The 19,043-nt window shown below is 38.4% G+C and overlaps 1 protein-coding gene across 10 annotated transcripts in view; it reads right to left on the reverse strand.

Moving 5' to 3' along the window:
- The window catches only part of NR2C2 (nuclear receptor subfamily 2 group C member 2), a 30,564-nt gene extending 14,944 nt beyond the window's left edge, over positions 1–15,620 (reverse strand). For 5 of the 10 annotated variants that reach the window (XR_011728294.1, XR_011728295.1, XM_071756428.1 and 2 more), the window contains exons 1-8: positions 12,389–12,490; positions 11,128–11,225; positions 5,824–5,934; positions 5,433–5,633; positions 4,137–4,239; positions 2,958–3,137; positions 2,020–2,167; positions 314–407 (exon numbers count right to left, since the gene is read on the reverse strand). Coding sequence is in view for 8 of the 10 variants with exons in the window: in XM_071756428.1 (XP_071612529.1) it covers positions 314–407; positions 2,020–2,167; positions 2,958–3,137; positions 4,137–4,239; positions 5,433–5,633; positions 5,824–5,934; positions 11,128–11,199 (909 nt within the window). In the remaining 2 variants the exon portion in view is untranslated. Of the gene's footprint in view, positions 1–313; positions 408–2,019; positions 2,168–2,957; positions 3,138–4,136; positions 4,240–5,432; positions 5,634–5,823; positions 5,935–7,182; positions 7,363–11,127; positions 11,226–12,388; positions 12,491–15,487 lie in introns of those variants that run through there. The other 5 variants (XM_071756429.1, XM_071756424.1, XM_071756430.1 and 2 more) reach the window with 4 other exon arrangements.
- Positions 15,621–19,043: the final 3,423 nt, after the last annotated feature.

Raw genomic sequence — 19,043 nt, forward strand, 5'->3', positions numbered from 1 at the left:
GTACTCTTTTCCTTCCTTCTGAACACCTACAGGAAGAATAGTGGTTCAATGATCTTTGAACCCTATTGTATTCATGAGTATTAGCCTCATCTTGTATATCATTTGGGGAACCACCTATGGCTGACTTTTTGTGGAAATATGCTCATGAAAAGAACTGTTCCTTTTGATCAGCTTATTACCTCCATTCATACAGATCTTCGCATCCCAACCTTACCTTCTCAAGAGCGAGAATTATTTGTGTCTACGTACACAGTTAAAATAATTTGAAGAAATAAATATATATATGTTCAGAACTTAAATGAAAGCGTAATACCTTGGAGTCAGCAGCTAGGAGGACTGTACCATCATCCCTGATCAAAGGTTGCTGAATATTAACAAGCATTCCTGGATCAAGAAGACCTGCTGACCTGTTCAAAAGAATATGGCATCTGACAGTCAATTGCATTTTATGTTCACCTGGAGAATGTGTAAAAAACTATGTCAGAACAAAAGGCATTACCAATTTTTAAATTAATAATTTCATGAAGAAGACTTAAGTCTTTCTGAAACAGTTTCCAAAAGGTAGCTTGAAGTGCTGGAAGAATTTTCCCTTCCTGTGCAAAACCAATGACAATATCCCAAATAGCAATCCTGTCTTTTTCTTTTTCTGCTACTTTATTATGTCTTGATAAAAGTTAATAATAAAAGTGTCTCATGCTCTCAGAAGTCAGATAATAGCTCTAGAGATATGCATCAGACTTTGGAGGAAGGCATAACTGCATTCCAAGTCATACAGTGGATAGAAGTGAAGAAAAGTTATGTTAATAAAATATTTTTTTACATTCCTAAATGCAGCCATAAACAAATACGTAATTGAGGTCTGCAAATAATTTCTGCTGCCTTTACTTCTGCTACTTTTTGACCAAACTTCTTTTCCCTTTTCTATATTTAATTTAGGGAGACAGTCTCTGCAGTCAACAAGAGTAAGTTTATTTATAAAGCACTTCAAATCTGCAGAACACATAACAAATACATGCACGACAGTTCAGGCCACAGTGAATTTACAGTTTAAAGGGACTGAGAGTAACAACTAACATTGTGAACTACCACAGGCCACAGATTATCATATGCTACACAAATCTTGAGTACTACATAAATGATAGTCACACTGAATGATTGTAATATTGTCTAAAAGAGCATAAGGGATCCTGTAGCATAAGGAAATCTCAAAGGAGCAAATGTGTCTGTGAGCAGTACTTCTGAGCAATCTGAATTGCAAACGAGAACATGAAAAAGCAGTTCTCCAAGAGACTCACAGCCCAGTCTTCCCAACTGCAGTATCATTTGTTCAACACAGAATATATTTATATAGATATAAAATTAAATATTTATAAAACCCTGGATATTGAGATCAAATATCCTTAGATGGTTATTATCCATTTGTAAACATAAAAAAAATGTGATATTTATTAACCTAGAGCTCTTTTTTTATTCTACTCAGAAAAAGACAAAACTTGCCTCTCTATGTATTATGATTTGCATTTCCACATGCACTGTCCATGGAGACAACTGAAAGCATGGAAATAATCTCAGAATATCTTCCATAAAGTAAAAGGAAGCTGCTTGTTGTTTTGCTGTTGCTGAAACCGGTCTCTTTTGAGTTCTGAATCAGCGGTCTCTTTTACTACTCTCTCTTTTATTACTGCAGTCTCTTTTACTACTGTTTTTAGAAGGAAAATGAGTCTCACAATTAGACATTTGACTTCAGAGAAGTGGCTAGTCTGAATGCACCACAGTGTAAGCCTACATGCTTTTAGTTTGAGTATGACATTTGACCTGGCTGGGTAAGAGCCAGCTATGAACTGAAAAACACCCAGCTGTACTCAGGCATAGGGACTTTCATGAGAAGCAGAACAGTCTTAAGTTGATCTTGATACTGGAAACAGATGATTTTTTAACTGGAGCTCTTTCCTGTCCAGTGAGGGACAAGTAATATGCACAAGTAACCTTAAACAAGACTGGTTAAACTGAGGTACTCACCGTGTCCCATCTTTATCTGCCACAAATGTTGGAGTTGCTATTAGAGGGCTTCGCAGGTCTTTTCTGATATAGATTTTTTCAGTGGAAGCTGCACAGTTGGTTGGTTTTTCACGTTGCACATCAAAAGGCTTTCTTTCACTTTGAACGGCTAAATAAAAACAAAGCCATGCAGATTTGAAAGGAATAATTCAACTGAAAAATGCAAAAAGAAAGTTAAATTCTCACAGTGGCATTTGAGATTGCACAGTTATGATGGTGTATCAGTTCAGTGCAAAGCTGGAAATTTAATAGGAAGACAAAAGAAACACAGGCTCCAATTATAGTACATCCGTGATTATGTACATTTTTAACTTAGAAAGTTACAGACTGATTATTTGCTTTAAGTTTTGCTGAACTCAACCTTGCTATCACATTGGCATTTAATAAGATGGAACAGTCTGTAAAATATGCTTCCAAATGGTTTAGGTTTTGGTTTGTTTTTTTGCTTTCAGGTAAAAAGCTACACCTAAATGTACCTTTTTTTTTTTTTTAGATGTAGTCATACTCAGGATGATTCAAAGCAATGCAAACCCAGAAAGAAAGCAGAAAAAGACAGGCAGGTTATGTGAGAGATGCTGGTTAATGCTGTGGGAGACAAGTTTGAGTGATATGCAATTCATTCCATGCAGTTAGGGAACAGTGTTCTGAATTTTTCAGAATGTGAAGTATTTCTACTTAGTAGCTGGAAGAAAATAAGCTCAGTCACCACCATGCAAATCAAGTGGGGTAAATCTCTTAATAAAGATAGTAGGAAACAGTAATTTTGGTGCATCTTTATAATACTAAGGCATTATGATTAAACAGATAACAGGAAGTACACTGAAATGGAGAGAACACTCTTAAAGTGGTAGTCCACATATTTAGTAGACAGGGTATCACATTAGGTACTTAACACTTACATTCCATTTTCATGCCCATCTCTAGACATTTCTTAAGCCTACAAAACTGACAGCGATTCCGGTGGTGTTTATTGATGATACAGTCCTGGTTGCTACGACAACTGTAGGTCAAATTCTTCCTCACACTCCTTTTAAAGAAACCTTTGCATCCTTCACAACTGACAGCACCATAGTGACGACCTAGGAAACATATATGTTATTTTCAGAAGGAAATTACTTGTATTTCAGCACAAAAATATTTATCTTAAGCAAGTAAAACATTGTTAAAATCAGTTTTTAAACTTATTTTTTATTCTATCATTTTGGGCCACAAAAGCACTGTGAAGTCTTATAGGATAAAGGGCTTTTTGGTGGGAGAGTAGAAGAGGAGAGAGAGAAAGGTCAAACCTATTTCTGAATGAGAGGCCTGTGAAGTGGAAATTCCCATTCTGGACAAGTACAGATGCAATTCTATTTGCTACTACAGCTTTAGCATGCAATATGAGAACACACAGGCCAAAAGTTTAAGTAATTACAAAATAGAAATAATTTTACAATAAAATTTGCAATGAAATCTTAATTTTAAAGTTCTACATATGTAAATTCTGGTATTATTTTAATTAAATAAACACTTCCAAAAAATAAAGTGAGGCAGAGAGACAGAAAGGTGTCTTGTCTGTTGCATAAAAACAGTCTATTTCCTCGGCCAATATAGAAATTTTACCTTGGAGACCCCTTGTTACTTCATGGATCTGAAACACTGAGTATCGACTAGATCTCTATTTGCCTTTTTCTGTGATAGCAAAAGACCAAAATCTTAAGTCTGTTAGAGAACACTAAGTGTTTTCCTGGAGCAGGTAAACTTTTCTAGGGGACACGATCATTGCATAGTTTCCCATAGCTGGGGGGTACCAAACTAAATGCTTCCAAAAGTCTGTTTCACTTACCAGGAGCTATTTCATCATTACTTTGTCTTTCAACACATGCTGCTTTATCATAGTACAAACTAATATTCTTCCAAGCAGAGTTTAACTATTCTGTGTGTACAGATGCAAAGTATGTTATCTTTTTTCATTCTGGACTCAAGTGCTTTTGCCATTGACATGGCTAAAATCAGTTAAAATATATGAAGCTTCATCCTTTCATCCCAGTCATCCTTTCAATAAAGTTTATTCAATACTGCTTTCTATGCTTCCTTACCTGATGCTTTATCACCACAGACTACACAATATTCTACTACCTGGGGCCGCTGAACATCAGCTTTTCCCAGCAAACGTTCCACTGAAGCAGAGTCTGTCACTATCTAAAACAAAATTCCAGAACAAAAAAAGGTAATTAGCCAGTATTATCTTCTTACATGAAAGTCAGAAGCTTTGCCTACAGAACAAAACTGGGGTGTCAACCGAGAATAGCTGGATAAATTTGAGAATGACATGTGGAAGTAAATTAAGTAGTAGAAAATTTTTTTTACTGTCAATGGCGAGACTGATAAAACAGTCATAGTAAAGCAAATTCTAAATACAACTCCTAAATTTGTTCATTACAAGTAAGTTTCTTCACTTGTGCAGTCCACTGGACTCCTCCCTTCCTGCAGCTGCTCTCAAACAGATAGTTTTGGCCAAAGATGACTGCATTTCAGATGCTGTCCCTATCTATCCCTGCTCTAGCTATTAGGAATATATGGTTCAGAGAGGACAGCCTAAAGCCGAGTTCCATTATAAAAACAGTTTAGCTTCCAAAGGCCAAAGGCCTTGGATTCCAAAACTTCTGTTCAGAACACTGCTCTTAACACAGAAAAATTAAAAAAAAGCAAAAAAAAAAAAAAAAGCCACTCACCTGTAACATCAGATAACCCATTTAGCATAGTGAAATAAATTTTAGAAGACCGTTAATACAGTTTTTCAAATATTCATGTAAAAGTGATACTTCTCCCTGTAAAATATTCTCTATTTTGACAGTAGCAATAAGGATCAGGTGCCAGAATGCTAGGAAGAAATCTTAAATTATATTAAAAAAATGATCTATTGGGAAATTTATCTGGCAAAGCTCCTGTTTGCTTGGATTACACTCAGATGCACAAACAACTGTAACAGAACAGCTTCTGCACCCAAGTACTTTTACTGCAATGTCTTGTTACTGCATTGTGAACGTAAGCTTGCTCAGGTCAGTTGTATGTCTGTATAGCTCAGAATCTTGAAGAGACTGTCTGAAATCCTGGCACTCCTCACAAGCACCATCTTAAAATATTTCCTTATGTCTTTGGAATTTCAATGAAAACACACACAAAAGGTGATCAGTGCAATGGAATGCATGAGAAATGTGAAGATGGGGGTTATTTATGATTAAGGAAGCCTACAATTAGTATGGTCTACCCATGTCATTAGACCTTTATAAAACCATTGCACTTTGTCTTAAAGCAATTATAGACTTAAGTAATTTAAAACTCAAAAACTAAAAACCAAAAAAAATATGGTCTATATCAGTGAGTACTTTTACCTGAATTCTGCCTGGCACGATGTTGTCCGTGGTGGTAAAAATAAGCTGTTTGGCATTAGATGTCTCAGGTGCTGCCAAGATCACCTTTCCTGCACCAGTTCCATCTGGACTGGCTAAAATAAACTGTTGCTTTGGGGACACAGCTGAGTCCACTGCTGTCACTATTTGGATTTTTTGACCTGTTTGCTGATCTGTCACAATCTGTAAAACACATTGAAGGATTTTATAAACCACAGTAACCTTTACATTCTAAAACTTTTCATTCTGTCTCAGAATTAGCTCCTATAAGACCATGGCTTATCTTATAAGATGTAAGATTATCTCTTATAATTGCTCTTATTTATCATTTTGCTATTTCTACATTTACTAAGTACAGTGCATAGATTTTTACCTGAATGCGTTGTGGTGAAGCTACGGAGGAGTCTGTGGAAATTATCTGGATACGTTGGGAAGGGCTGGTCATCACTGGAGATTCAGATAGTGAAGTCTGAACAGTCTGCACCTGAAAATAACATACAGAATTTTAATGTACTGTTACAGCACAGAACACTTTAAAAAATACAAATATTTATTAAAGATTAGACAGCCCTGTATCATGGAATCTAAATTTATTGGAAAGGTTACAGTAATTAAACCAAGTTGGATTTATTTTCAATGAATTATCAGAGTAATGACTTTTTTGGGCAACAGAACGAATCTGAGATGACCAAAAGCACAAAAGCAAACCACCACCCTGCCCCAAATAAATCACTGGATAAACACAGTAATATACAATGTTTAATATTTCACCTTTTAATCACTTTTAAATAATTTTATTAACGACTTTTAAAATTTTCAGCTGGCTTAAATTTAGAAAAGCTTTCTGTAAGCCCCTAAATAAAAATTTCTTTAATCCCGAGAACATGAGAGACAAGATACATGGAATCTGCTGGAAGAATGGATAAATTTGTGATGCTTTTTTATGGTTCTACCCAGTCAACTGCACGAAATTTGACTTCTTAAGTAAAAATACTACATTAAAAAAAAAAAAAAAGTCATCCAAGAGTATGCCATGCAGTAAAAAAGTTTTATCCTAGATTTACAAGGTTAGAGTCAGACAGCTTATATAAATACTATAAGAAAAAATTAAGCTTTTATGAATTAGACTGCTAAACCAATTGAATCAAAGTATTCTGAAAGCAAATGGTTTGTAAGTAGTCATATCAGGCAGATAGTACAGTTCAGCATTTTATTAGGTTTCCTTACAGGAGTAAATGTAACATTGACTATCCAAATCTGTTGTTTAGAAGAAACTTGACACCATGAAACCTGTATCATGTTTAAAGCAACTGTTTTGGAAGCTGTACATGCAAAAACCTTGTCCTTCAAAGTAAACAACAATGTATTTCTATAATTCCAATATGTTTTGGAAAAAAAACCAAACTAACTTCTTTAAGACTGGGAAGAGTCCAAGAGATAAGAAAAGAAACAAAGGCCATATATCATAGAAAACTTCAGTGTACCACATTTTAGAGAGGCTTAATCAACAACTGTTTAAATAAACCATTGACAGTGTGACTTAGTAAATATAATGTCAGTAATAGGGTCAAAACCCCCTAGCTTCCCCATACAAAATACATAAAATACACATTTTAAGAGGCAGAGGAAAAAGAATGTTTTAATACACTCAAGCACTGTTTTTTTCCTGAAGATCCCTAGCTATACAGTCTAGTACTTAACAGTGTCAAATTCCTCCTGCAGTTTTACTTACATTCTTCCTCAGTAAGGCTCTGAGGGCGAAACAATCCAAGAGAAATGTCAAGGTCAGTTTTAGTTAGATTACAGATATTGTCAGGCAGTCTGCAATACTGAGGATTCCAACCACAGAAAGTAGCCACCATTGTTTTGAAATGCCCTCTCTGTGACCCTGTTCCTCTGAAGGTCAAGTGCACTATCATTCCTTGTTACCAAGGAAGCAGAAATGACATATTCCTGATGTTTTGCCAGGTGCTGAAGAAGTTTATCTAATAGTAAGATAATTTCATCTGGGAAAGATAGTCCCAGGTTATCAACCTTGCCCCTCTTACTGTTCTGTTCTTAAGTCCCTACACTTGCTCTCTCTCTCTGATCTGCAAAACAGCAAAATAGAATCTGAAAAAAAGGGGTTGCCTGCATCTCGAATCATTTTCAAATCTGCTAAATTGGAGGGAAAAGCCACTGCTTTCCCCAAGAAGCATCTTTAGCCTTAAAGTTAATTAAGCTAATGTATTTAAAGGAACATAGGCCTTCCTAAGCTAGTCCAGGGCCCTCAAATATGAAGTAGCATAATCAGTCTTCATACACTTCAGAATTCATACAGTAAGTTCATGACACATGTGTGATTAATTACTCTAAATTCTATAACAAAACATTTGTATGAGGCTGCAGAGTAAAGACTAACAAATGGGTAAAAACAGAAAATATTTTTAGAAAGTGAAATTTGTTAAAAGTTGTGGTACAGGAAGTTCAGGAAAACAAATCATGTACTTGACAAGTTTTATAACAGTAAACTTGAATGCAGTGGACTTCCACTAAAAAGCCTTATGAAACAAATGCGTGACCTACGTCTATAAGCATCACTGGGATTTTATTTTAACTTCAAGGACTCCTAATCTTAGCACAGAAATGTGCTCACCATTGAAACTAGGCTCTTGACTTGATAGAAAACACAATTACCTAGGGTACAACTCTCAAAAAACAGTATCTGTGAATAATTACTGGAGCTACAGGAGTGCATTTATACCATGCCTACAACAAAAATGCTAGGTTACTTAATTGTGACCTAGTGTGGGAGAATGTATTATACCTAAAAAATGTAAAAGAACACAAATTTTAGTTGGGTTTTTCTTTTGCTTATTATCTGACACCACACTTAACAACTTTGTCATCTGAGGCTTTTATTTGTCCAGTTCATTCAGGAAAGACATTTACATTACCTGATTATGTCCCTGTCTTTCCTGGGACAAAAACCATATCCTGAATATAACAACATTTTATCACTACATGAACCTCTGTTCAATACTTTCTATGGCCTATTTCCCCCTACCACATTCATTATGAAAGCAGTATTTGAAAAATCTATTAAAAGAACAATCAATTGGCCACATAGTGGAAGAATTTTTAGAGCCTTTAACCTTTTGTAACTTAAGTAGAAGAACATTTTCTATATTCACACCCCTAAAAGCCAATAATGATATTGCCTGAATACATTAATCAATTCTCACTAAGTGTAAAACAATTTCAAACAGAAATTGAAGACATTGTTAAGGACTCACAGGCCAAATATGTTCTACTGCACCCAGAAATATACTTTCTACAAGTTTTCTGTCATAAAACCATGAAATAATGTCAATGAAATATATTATACCAAGTTTTACACCATAAAAACCACTCAAAATCAGCAAGACTTATTTTTCTATGGATATTTTTCCTGATGAAATTCTTTAGGTATTAAATTAATAAAAGGCTTTTACAAGAACTGTATATAATGCCTGCCAATGTCCAAATACATTTCTTTCACATAGGTAAGAGACATCTAAAAAAAGTTACAGTGATTCTCTTTGGAATTAACTGCCCTCTTGGTCCCTTTGTAGAATGGCAGATAAAATTGAGACCCACCTCAGAAGAACTCTGTTTTACCTGCCCTAACAGGATGCTGGTGCAAGATCTTGTATGAGACACGTGAAGGCCACAGTCATGAAAGAAGTGAAAATTCTTGGCATATCTCCATCTTAAAAAATTACAGGCTACATCTCATGTAACCACCCGATATGTATACAACACCACGGCCTAATGCTACATCCAGCAACATCCTTGAATTCAGAGGCTGCCAAACCGTATAAGCACTATGTGACTCCAACATGCTCTTTGTGTGAGACACCTCTCAGGCTGACAGTGAGTCTACGTTTATGCAACTGTGAGTAAATTGATAAAAGCTGTATTTGAACTAAAAATTGACAGGACTCAGCATCAAAATTCCAACTTGCAAATTCACACAGAAATGAGAAAATATATTAAACATAATTGGCCTTACTTTAAACTTCATTAATTGTAACAACAAAACAAAACCTTATTGCATCATAGTACCAGTGTTTCTGGTCTCCTTTTCAGCACACTGTGCTTCATCGGGACTTAAACCCTAAATTGCTGAACTACTTATAGTGTAAGGTATCAAGAGAGAGATAAGAAGAGGGTCAAGAAAATACTTTAAAGGACAATGATGTCCATTATTTTTTCAGTTCCATGACAAAATGTACGTTCAGAAAGGCCTAGGGTTTGATATATTCTTATCAAAGCACGGAGACAATGGAAAGCAACTGAAATCCCAGTAACGATGGATCTCAATAGAGTCATCATCTGTGACTCCCTCTCTGTAGCCTCTGACAGAGAAAAATGATGCACTGGGAATATTTTATAGCTCTCATGGAACAAGAGTGAGACAGTTTTAGCAGCTATTAAAAATTCTTCTGGGTCACATCAGAGTGGCTGCTGGAAAGAGAAAATAGCCCTTATTCCTTCCCACAGTGACAGTTCTGCTTAAAAATTTTGCATTGAAAAGGAAGGCACTGAAAGGAAATACATCTCCACTTCCATACAAAATATATTTTCTGAAACAACATGCAAGTCAAATCTAGGTTGCTGGTGGGAGTGAACCCGGGCACAGTGACTGTACTAAATAAATACTTGAGACAAGCAGCATTACTTATTTTTGCATTAAGTCTAAAGTATCTCTTACGCTTTTCAAAAGCTACTCAGGATGAGGAGAAACTGCTGCAATTACACTCTGAATCCTACAGCTGCTCTGTTTTCCAGTCACATGAACTGTAAATAAAGGCAACTTGGACACTAAAAATGGAGCTCTCTCACCCAATCTGTTCAGAAATAAACAGTTGGAAAACTTCAGCAAGCAATACTGCTATAGCAGAAGCAGCCAACAACAATGTAACCACTTGAAAGATAATTTTACAAATTCCTAAAAACATAAAACACACACTGGAGTACACTCAGTGACTTCTGCAAGACATTCAGTTTCATGGAAAACAAACCTCATGAACTATTGCTCAAGAAAGAAAAAAAATACATGGCCTACTTGTATAACAATCTGATTTGTGACTGGCATCAGTTATCAATACCCCCATGCACTACAAAGGTGGCAATTATGTTGAAAATATATATATTATATATAGCTAAAGATATAGCTAAACCTGCCAATATTTGCATCAAGTTATCCTGTTTCCAATTTGCGTCTCATAATTTTTTAACTTAAAGTTCAGTGTGTGATTAATGACTCTCTTTCCTTCTGTTTAATTTTCACCAATGGACAATACGATATTCTGAAAAAGCTCCTCATTCTTAAGGCCAGTGCCAAGTTTCATGCTGTATTTTCTGAGAAATGGGGAACACCAATATAGAATTTTACCACACTTCAAGAAGACTAGTAATGTATTTACCTGTATTAAAAACTGTATCTGACTGAAGACACAAATAGGAGGCAGCCAGCCATTCACATGGTTCAACATTAACATGCTCACAGCAGTAATTAATTCTTAATGAGATGCTGCTGCTTATAACTGTTTTTCCATTAACAAAGGTTCCATGGTGTTAGGCAGTGGACAGGCATATATAATTTAAGGAGGAGTCAAATACTTTAAAGAGATGGAGCCCTCTATTTACCCACCGGCCAGGAAGAAATCAGAGCTTCATACACTCTTGAGATGGAGCGATCTCTCCAGTGGCAAGATACAACCATCACACTATGTAACCACGGTGCATTTCCTGCACGAGGAATTACAAATGTCACTTATTTTATGTGCCTTAGATGTGATTATAGCACTCAAGTTCTACAAAATCATATAAAGTTTGCCAGTACTCTAATGACAGGTCTTTATTTCCAAGTTAGTTTGGGAATGTTTTTTTAAAAAAATGCAGCTTCCCCAATGGATATCTAGTATAGCAAACAAGAGTGGAAATTCACCTGCTGGTTTTCGGCATGAAATTTTAGGTTTTTAAAACTACTCTTCAGGTATTTTTACAGGATGCTCAGTTGGCCATTTTAAACTATTTAAAACAAACACATTTCCTTTTAGAAAAAAAGGTTGCTCTAAGTAGAGCATTTCTGAATGCACAATCTTTTTCTGAAAACACAATTTCCTAAGAACATTTCCTTCACATAGAAATCTTCTTCTTGAACTTAAAATATTCTTTACTATCCAGGGGTAATCTTAGTTTGGTAGGTAAAAAAAAAAACAAGCAAACAACAAATGTCTGAAAATTGGCCTTGTCTACAGAAGTCTTTTAGCCTACTTTCTCCTTCTTATTTACAAAATCCCTTGCTTATGTAATCATATGATAAATTTGAAGACTATTAAACCACATAATTTTAGACAGACAAAAATTCTATTTTTTTAATAGAAATTTGCATACTGAAGGAGATTATATAGGTTATTTTCTGTGGCCATGATCACGCATGATTATGAGTTCATTTAGACGTTACAGCTGTTGAGCATCCAAGCTTCAGTGAACATACATCAAGAAAAAACATTACTTAATATCATTCTAAGTAGATTTTGTGCTCTTTTTTTCATACATGTAAGCAGAAAATATAAAGCCTGATTTACCCTACTGTAAATTCAATATAGTGCTTCTGGATTTAAATGATAAGCAGAAACCACAAATTTTGTTGTATTAATATTTTAAACAGCCAAGTTTCTCTATAGTTCATGTGGATTTTCCTACTTGCATTCCTAATATGGGGGCCACTCAAATGAAATACGGTAAACAAGCCACATACTGGTTGCACTAGCTTCTTTTTTGTCCCCAAGTGTAAAGCAGTACTGTTCTATGAAGCTTTTCTGTGCTGTAAACAGCAAGGACTCCCTAGTATGATTTCCATTTCAAAAGCTCATATACCAACTGTTGTGATATAATCTGTCACTCACCTCAGCCACCTGCTGAGTCTCCACTACCTGCTGAGCCAGCACCTCCATATTGGTTGTCATGGTGAAACAAGATCATTAGAGAACCTGTTTGAAAAGATGCCAGCAACTTTCATCAGGTACAAAAGTCAGGGTTTTTATCTTCTTATTAAAGAAAGCCCTTTTATTTTTGATAATTTACAATACTCTTTGATGTATCTGACAAATAAGAAAATACGCCATGGATGTGTGTGTGTGTCTGCAAATATAGACACACAGAAATGGACAGTATGTGCACACTGGAACCGAACGGTTCAAAAAGCTGACGCACACAGTTACTCCTTTACTTCAGAAAGCTTCTAATATACAATTTTTATTCTATTATGTAAGCTGCAAAGAAGAGATGTTAATTTCATTAATTAGAAAGGACTAATTGGAGTATCAACTACTGATGCAGTTTGGGGAATTCAGGGATCTCTATGGTGCGAAATCTCACAGTTAATCTGCTCCTACACCACATGCTGAACAAAGAAACAGCAATCTAAGAATGCTGCTCTGCGCACATTTTTATTGAGTCATTGTATCAAACTGTCCCATTCACCCATATTCTTATGGCAATTGTGAACAGTCAGGGAAATAAGAGAAATACATTTTAGATGTGACAGTGTATCTTTTCTTTTCTTTTTTTTTTTTTTTTTAAATAATGTGATAGTATTATTACTCCGAGGAGAAAAAAAAGGGATTAAAACTGAAAAAAAAACAAGGCAAAAAAAAAAAGGTAAAACCAAGAAAAAAAAAGTATTTTTAATTAACATTTCTAGGGCTGTCTTCCTCCAAGGGTAAATTAAATTAAGGTTTCAAATTAATGCATTATTTTTTTAATTGTGACTTGCTCATTACAGAACCAGAGTTCAGACACTGTAAGTCAAAGGCATTCCTGAGTGATGGCCCATTGGATGGTTTATTGATATTGGTGTTTGCAAAGTAGTTACTGAACATAAAAAACACAAAACATGTTACAGAAAGACACATGCATACCTCTAGGACCAAGCCCCCTCCCTTTCAAATGCAACTACTACAAATGTAACAGTGTTTAAAATGTCAATATTTATTAAGTTGAAAAGATTAAATCACATTGAAGTAAATACAAACATTATTCTGTATACATCAATGGAAGACTGTATGTAGCAAGGCATAATCGAAATTGAGACGTTTCCTATGGAAATTATATTGGTGCTAGTTTCTCATACAGCTTGTAATTTGCATTCAGGTGTTTAACTTGCCCACTAAGCCTATGAGCCATTTTCACCAGACCTATTTAATATTGTGGATGGTTTCTCAATTCTTCAGTAATTCCTTTTCAGCGTTCTCTTATTTTAAACTCTTTTTTATGTTCAACAATAACCATATGCTCATAGCATGCTGTTTTCTTAGTATTTTAAGATGAAAGATGCCCTGAAGAGCAGATATTCTAAACCACAACCAAGTCTTTGTTGCAATAAGGCTAACAGATTTGCCATTGTTTATCCACCAAGGTTTTTGTACTTTCAGCCTTCCCAAAACAGCAGTAAGCTAAGGCTATGTGCTCAAATCCCACTGAATGTTAGGAACCGTACAAAGCCATGCTAAGTAAGCTAGTTATTGATGTTGATTTCCAGAATGTGAAGCAAAGCAAAATCAGCTTCCTAGAACAACTCCAGAGCAATAGAGTTCTTAAGGAGAAAGAAATAACATTCAAAAATTCCCCAAATCGGCCCAACAAAAAAGGTGGAACTTAAAAACTGCAAGAAGGCATCTAGAGCACCAGAAAAAATATTTTCTGGTGTAATAGACTGGCAGCCAACTCAATATTTGTAGATATGCTCCTGTCCAAAATTTGGCATAAACCCATTAATCTCTCCCTGAGCTGCAGTGAAATCTCAGAAGAAAGTCATACATCCTATTTGAGATATTCCATGGCTATGGCCCTAGTATGCTGATATGGCAAAAGGCAAAATTCAAGCTTATTAGAACTTGTTCCTTTTCTTTAAGAAGAGTTCATCACACGGCCTGCTTGACTCGCTACTACCGAGCAGCAGGCTAGCAGGCGTCTCCTCAGCATGAGGCTGAGGAAGACGGGGCTTACAGGTCAGGCTCTACCGGGAACGTGTTACACTGTAAGTGTGGCAGAAACCCTTGCGACACCCGACAGAACACAGAGTAAAAGGGCAGGGGCCAGGCCGGGGCCAGCTCTGCCGCCCCAGCCCTTGAGCCGCTCCGGACGCTGCTCCTTCCCGCCGCCCGCCCGCATTGGCTCCGCTGAACCGCCCTCGGCCCGCCCACCCCTCCCGCTCCTACCAATGACCTCATCGGAGGCGCAGCCCCCGATTGGTGAAGGCACCTGCCCGTACGGACACTGTCCCCGCCTCCCAAGTAGGAGGAAAAACATCCGCGGAACGCGACAAAACACAAGATGGCGGCGCTGGCTGGCAGCCAAGTCCCAGGCGGGGCTGCTGCCGCCGCCATTAGGCCCCCCCCCCCCTCCCCCGCGCTAGTATATCCTTATGTCACGCCACAAGAGGCCCGAGAATAGCGGTAGGGAAGCGGACGGTAAGATGGCGGCGGTCTCAGCCCCGTATGCAAAGTACCCGCCGCCCCCTCCCCTCCGCCCTCCCGGTGGCAAAGGTAAAAGGGTCGGGTTCAAGCCGCCGCCTCCGCCCGCTCAGACTCCATCTTCTCTCTCGTGTGTCTGTATCCCAAGCTCGTCATCGCTGCGACCATCGCCCCTGCGACCCCCCGGACAGCAGACTGCTCTCACGGAGACCGGACCGGCACCGACCTAAGGCGGCCAACATGCCAGCCCGGCGGCTCCGCAGCGGGATTCCCGCACCGGACCGACCCAGCGCCCCACAATGATGTTCTCTTTCTCTCCCTAGGAGCTGCAGGCCAGCCAGCAGCACCGCTGGCTCTCACTGACCAGCAAAATACCGGAGCCTTAACATCCTCCCTCCCCTTAAATCGAGCGTTCCCCCTCCCCTTTTCCGCTCGCGGGGGTGTCCGGAACAGGGCCCCGATGCCCCCTCTTCGCGCCCCCGACCAAAGGAACCCAACCGGGCCGCCTCAATTTTAAAAAACGATTTTTACCTCAGAAATTTGCGCCAAACGTGCCCTGGCGGTGACCCCCGATCCAGGCCCAGGCGGGCCAATGTTGTGTGCCGGTGCCCAGCGGCGGCCCTCCCTCCCCCCGTGAGGGCGGCGGCGGTGAGGGGGCTAACGGGGTCTGCGGAGGGGAGGGGGGGGGGGGGGCGGGTCTGTATTACAGAGCCGCGGGGGTTTGGTGGTTTGTTTTGTGTGCCGTGCCCCTGTGAAAGGTCAGAGTTCGTGACCCCGCCCGCCGTCGCCGCCGCCCGGGAGCGGTTCCCCGCTTCCTCCTCCCAGCGCCAGGCCGGCCGCGGCCCCCTCCATCCCCTCACGGGGCGGGGCCGGGGACGGCGGCGGGGAGGGGAGGGGCTACCTGAGCCGCTGCGCTCCGGCTGTGCCCGCAGCTGCTGCGGGCTCGGGGGCTCCTGTACGGTTCTTCCTGCTCCCCGGCGAGAGTGGGGCGGGCGCCTAAGCAGGGCAGATTGCAGCCCTTGCCCAGGCTCCACTTCGGAAGCGGTGCCCCTGCTCAAAGGCAGCTTCTTGTAGTCCTCCTATAGCCAGCAGCTTGAATTCAGGGATTGGAGGTGGAGATTATGTACACAGGTGGGTGTTACGTTCCACGTACATCTAAATTCTTACTAATAGTGCAGATCACAGGTAGGCATGCAGTTGATGCTGGCTTTCACAAAGGCTAATGCCAGACTGTCCTGAGTTTTTCTGTCATTTTGTGGAGTTGGTGTCATTGATTAGGGCTATCTGGCTTGTAGTTGAGGCTTGTTCTGCTTCCAAACGCGCAATTGCAAGCATGAGCCAGGTTTGGGTGTAGCTGACGTGGTCATAAGAGCTAACCACCTTTCTGTTTTCAACTCTTAACTGTGGCTAGCGTATGTTGAACCGTGACCTCAGTTCACTGTCATAACTGAGTGCAGCAATTTTTTAACCTGCTTCTATCAAAATTATTTTACATTTAGTTTCTCTTAAGTCTGGTATTTTTGGTAGACGCTAACCTAAGGATAAGTCAGGTGAACAGTATACCTGGAAGATCTGAAGTGATAATGGTAACTCCTGAAAGGAAGTTGATGGAATAGAGAGCAGATTAAGGCATTTAAGATTGGATTTTTTTATTCTTTCTATTTTTTCTTTTTTCTCTAAGAACTGGCTATTGGGGGGCAAGGATATGAGAAATTAAAAACTATGTATTACTGTCACAAAACAATAACATTGAAGTACAAGACAGATGTGTTTGCAGTACATGAATAAAGTGTTTAAAAAATGGGTGTTTGCTCACTACTGTAAAGTTAAATATATTTAAGAATTTTCAAATTTTCAAAATATGGACATGAGCATGCCTTCAAACACTTTTTTTTTTTTACTTAATAAAGCTATTAAAGCATAAGTACATTTTTGTAACACAAATATCTTTAGGGCTTTTCAATATTCTCATTAATAGCCTTATGTAGCCTTATAAAAGTAGGTTAGATCTGAGTGCAGGAATGTGCTTTCCCTTATATATATCATGGATAATGACTTGTGGGCTTTGTTTTCTTTTAAATAGAAGACTTGTAAAAAACCCACACCTTTTTAAAAGTGAAATAAACTAAGGTAATAAACTGCTGTTAGTCTGGCTTTAAACTGTGAGATGTGCAATCTGTTGGATCATGGTTGTAAGCAAATGTAAAATTCATCTTTAGTTTTGTTCTGTATTTACTATCCAATAATTTTTTCATTAGAATATTGATAAATTTTTAATTTTTGTTTTCACACCAGTTATGTTTATGGTTAGGTAGTAAGGTATTGGAATCTTGTGGTCAGAGAATTCTTTGATGACCTGGTATTTCTTGCCAATTCTTGCACTCTTAAGTAATGGATTGCCTGCTGAATCAACCAGAGGAGAATCTCACCACCGATAAAGAAGCTTTTTAGAAGTTATTAGAGATAAAAGAAGATAGAGATAAAGAAGATTTTTAGAGTTACCTTTAAGAGCACAAACATAATATGTAGAATGGAGAAGAAGTAGACAAGGTTGCTTTCAGTCTCAGTGGTGATGATTATTTAGAGCTCTTCAGGGAAACTGTTGTTTTTCTCGATAACAAAATATATTTTAAATAAATTTGCTTCTGCTTACTAGAACATTCTCTTGCCCATACCTCTTAAAAGGGAGGTTCAGCATTTCTGTAGCTTTTGTCTGCTAACCTGTTCTTTTCTGCTTTTCTCATCTCTGACAGGAGCAGTAAAATTTTACACTTTTTTCAGTGAGTGCATAGAGAAAGGCAGGATTTTTCAAGTACACTAAATAACTTTCCTAGGTGGTCATATCAGATGCATTGTGAAAATTTTGCTATGGGATGACATTGTACTTGAAGTTTTCTTGCTTGGGCATTTTTGTCTGTTTACATCATTGTGCTTTTGAGCAGCATGATTTATTTATTTGTTAAGGCCTAAGGATTGAAATAGTTTGAGACAAAGGATATTAGATCAGTGGTCTGAGCTGTTAAGGAAAGTTTTGTATAATTTTTAATGTTGTCAGTTACTTTGCATTGTCCTGTATGTTGCCAATGTCAGAAATGTCTGGAAGGTGATATATACAGAAATGTTTTAAAGGTCTATTTTTCCTCTGAGTGGTATTGGAAATGGAAATGCAGTAATAGAATTGCATGGTCTATTAAGCAAAGCCTGAAGGTACCCTGTTGAATGTTTTGCACAGATTTGAACATAAAACAAGTAAGATTGCTTAAGTGTTAATCCTTCAAGAATGTTCCAAGGTATACATTGATTATTTCTGAGGATTCTGGGATGGTGGCAGGGAAGTGATTATAAGTTAGAACTACATGCTTTCATAGTATTATGGTTTTATGGAAATAAAAATATAGATATCTCATAACTTCAAAGTGTGTCAGTGTTTAAAAATAGTGAACAAATTCTAAGTTCTGTCGTTGTCATGACCTAGAGAGGGTATCTCAGGGAGACAAAGATTGGACCCCCTTGCTTTCTGAACTTCTCAGAGAGCAGCCTAGGTGCAGGTGGATCAAACCTTAGTGTAAGACCTGGCCCTAAAATACGATGTAATTAGAGCAATGGAAGGAATAACTCATAAAAGCTGATACTTCAATTGTTATATATGCTCAAGCTGTGACAATACATGTATGTTCAAGCTGTGTAACCTGGGAAAAAAATCTTGTAAGCCTTTTGTTACTAACGGATTTTAGGAGAGGTACGAGAAGAAAATTTATAGGTCGGTAACCGAAAATCGCCGGTCCTGGATCCAGCTTTGGGCCAGCCAACGGGGGAGGGCTGGCACCAGTGAAGCTCCCCAAGGACACCATCACAGCTCTCACTTTCATCGGCCTGTTTGGCTTAATCGTTTCACAACGACGCGTTATTGTGATTGAGAGAGGCATCCTCAATCGTTATCCACATCGTTGTCTCCATATGCAAGCCGCTATTTCTGTGGGTGCCAGGTAGTCCTTTGCTTGGCAGCCCTTTTGTTCTTTTGGAGGGCTCACAATGGTGTTTTCGATGCCACTTCTCAGGTTCTGACCGCGTTGTACTGAGCTCAGTA

Source organism: Heliangelus exortis, chromosome 12, assembly GCF_036169615.1.
Source record: "Heliangelus exortis chromosome 12, bHelExo1.hap1, whole genome shotgun sequence".
In the NCBI taxonomy this organism is placed as follows: Eukaryota; Metazoa; Chordata; class Aves; order Apodiformes; family Trochilidae; genus Heliangelus; species Heliangelus exortis.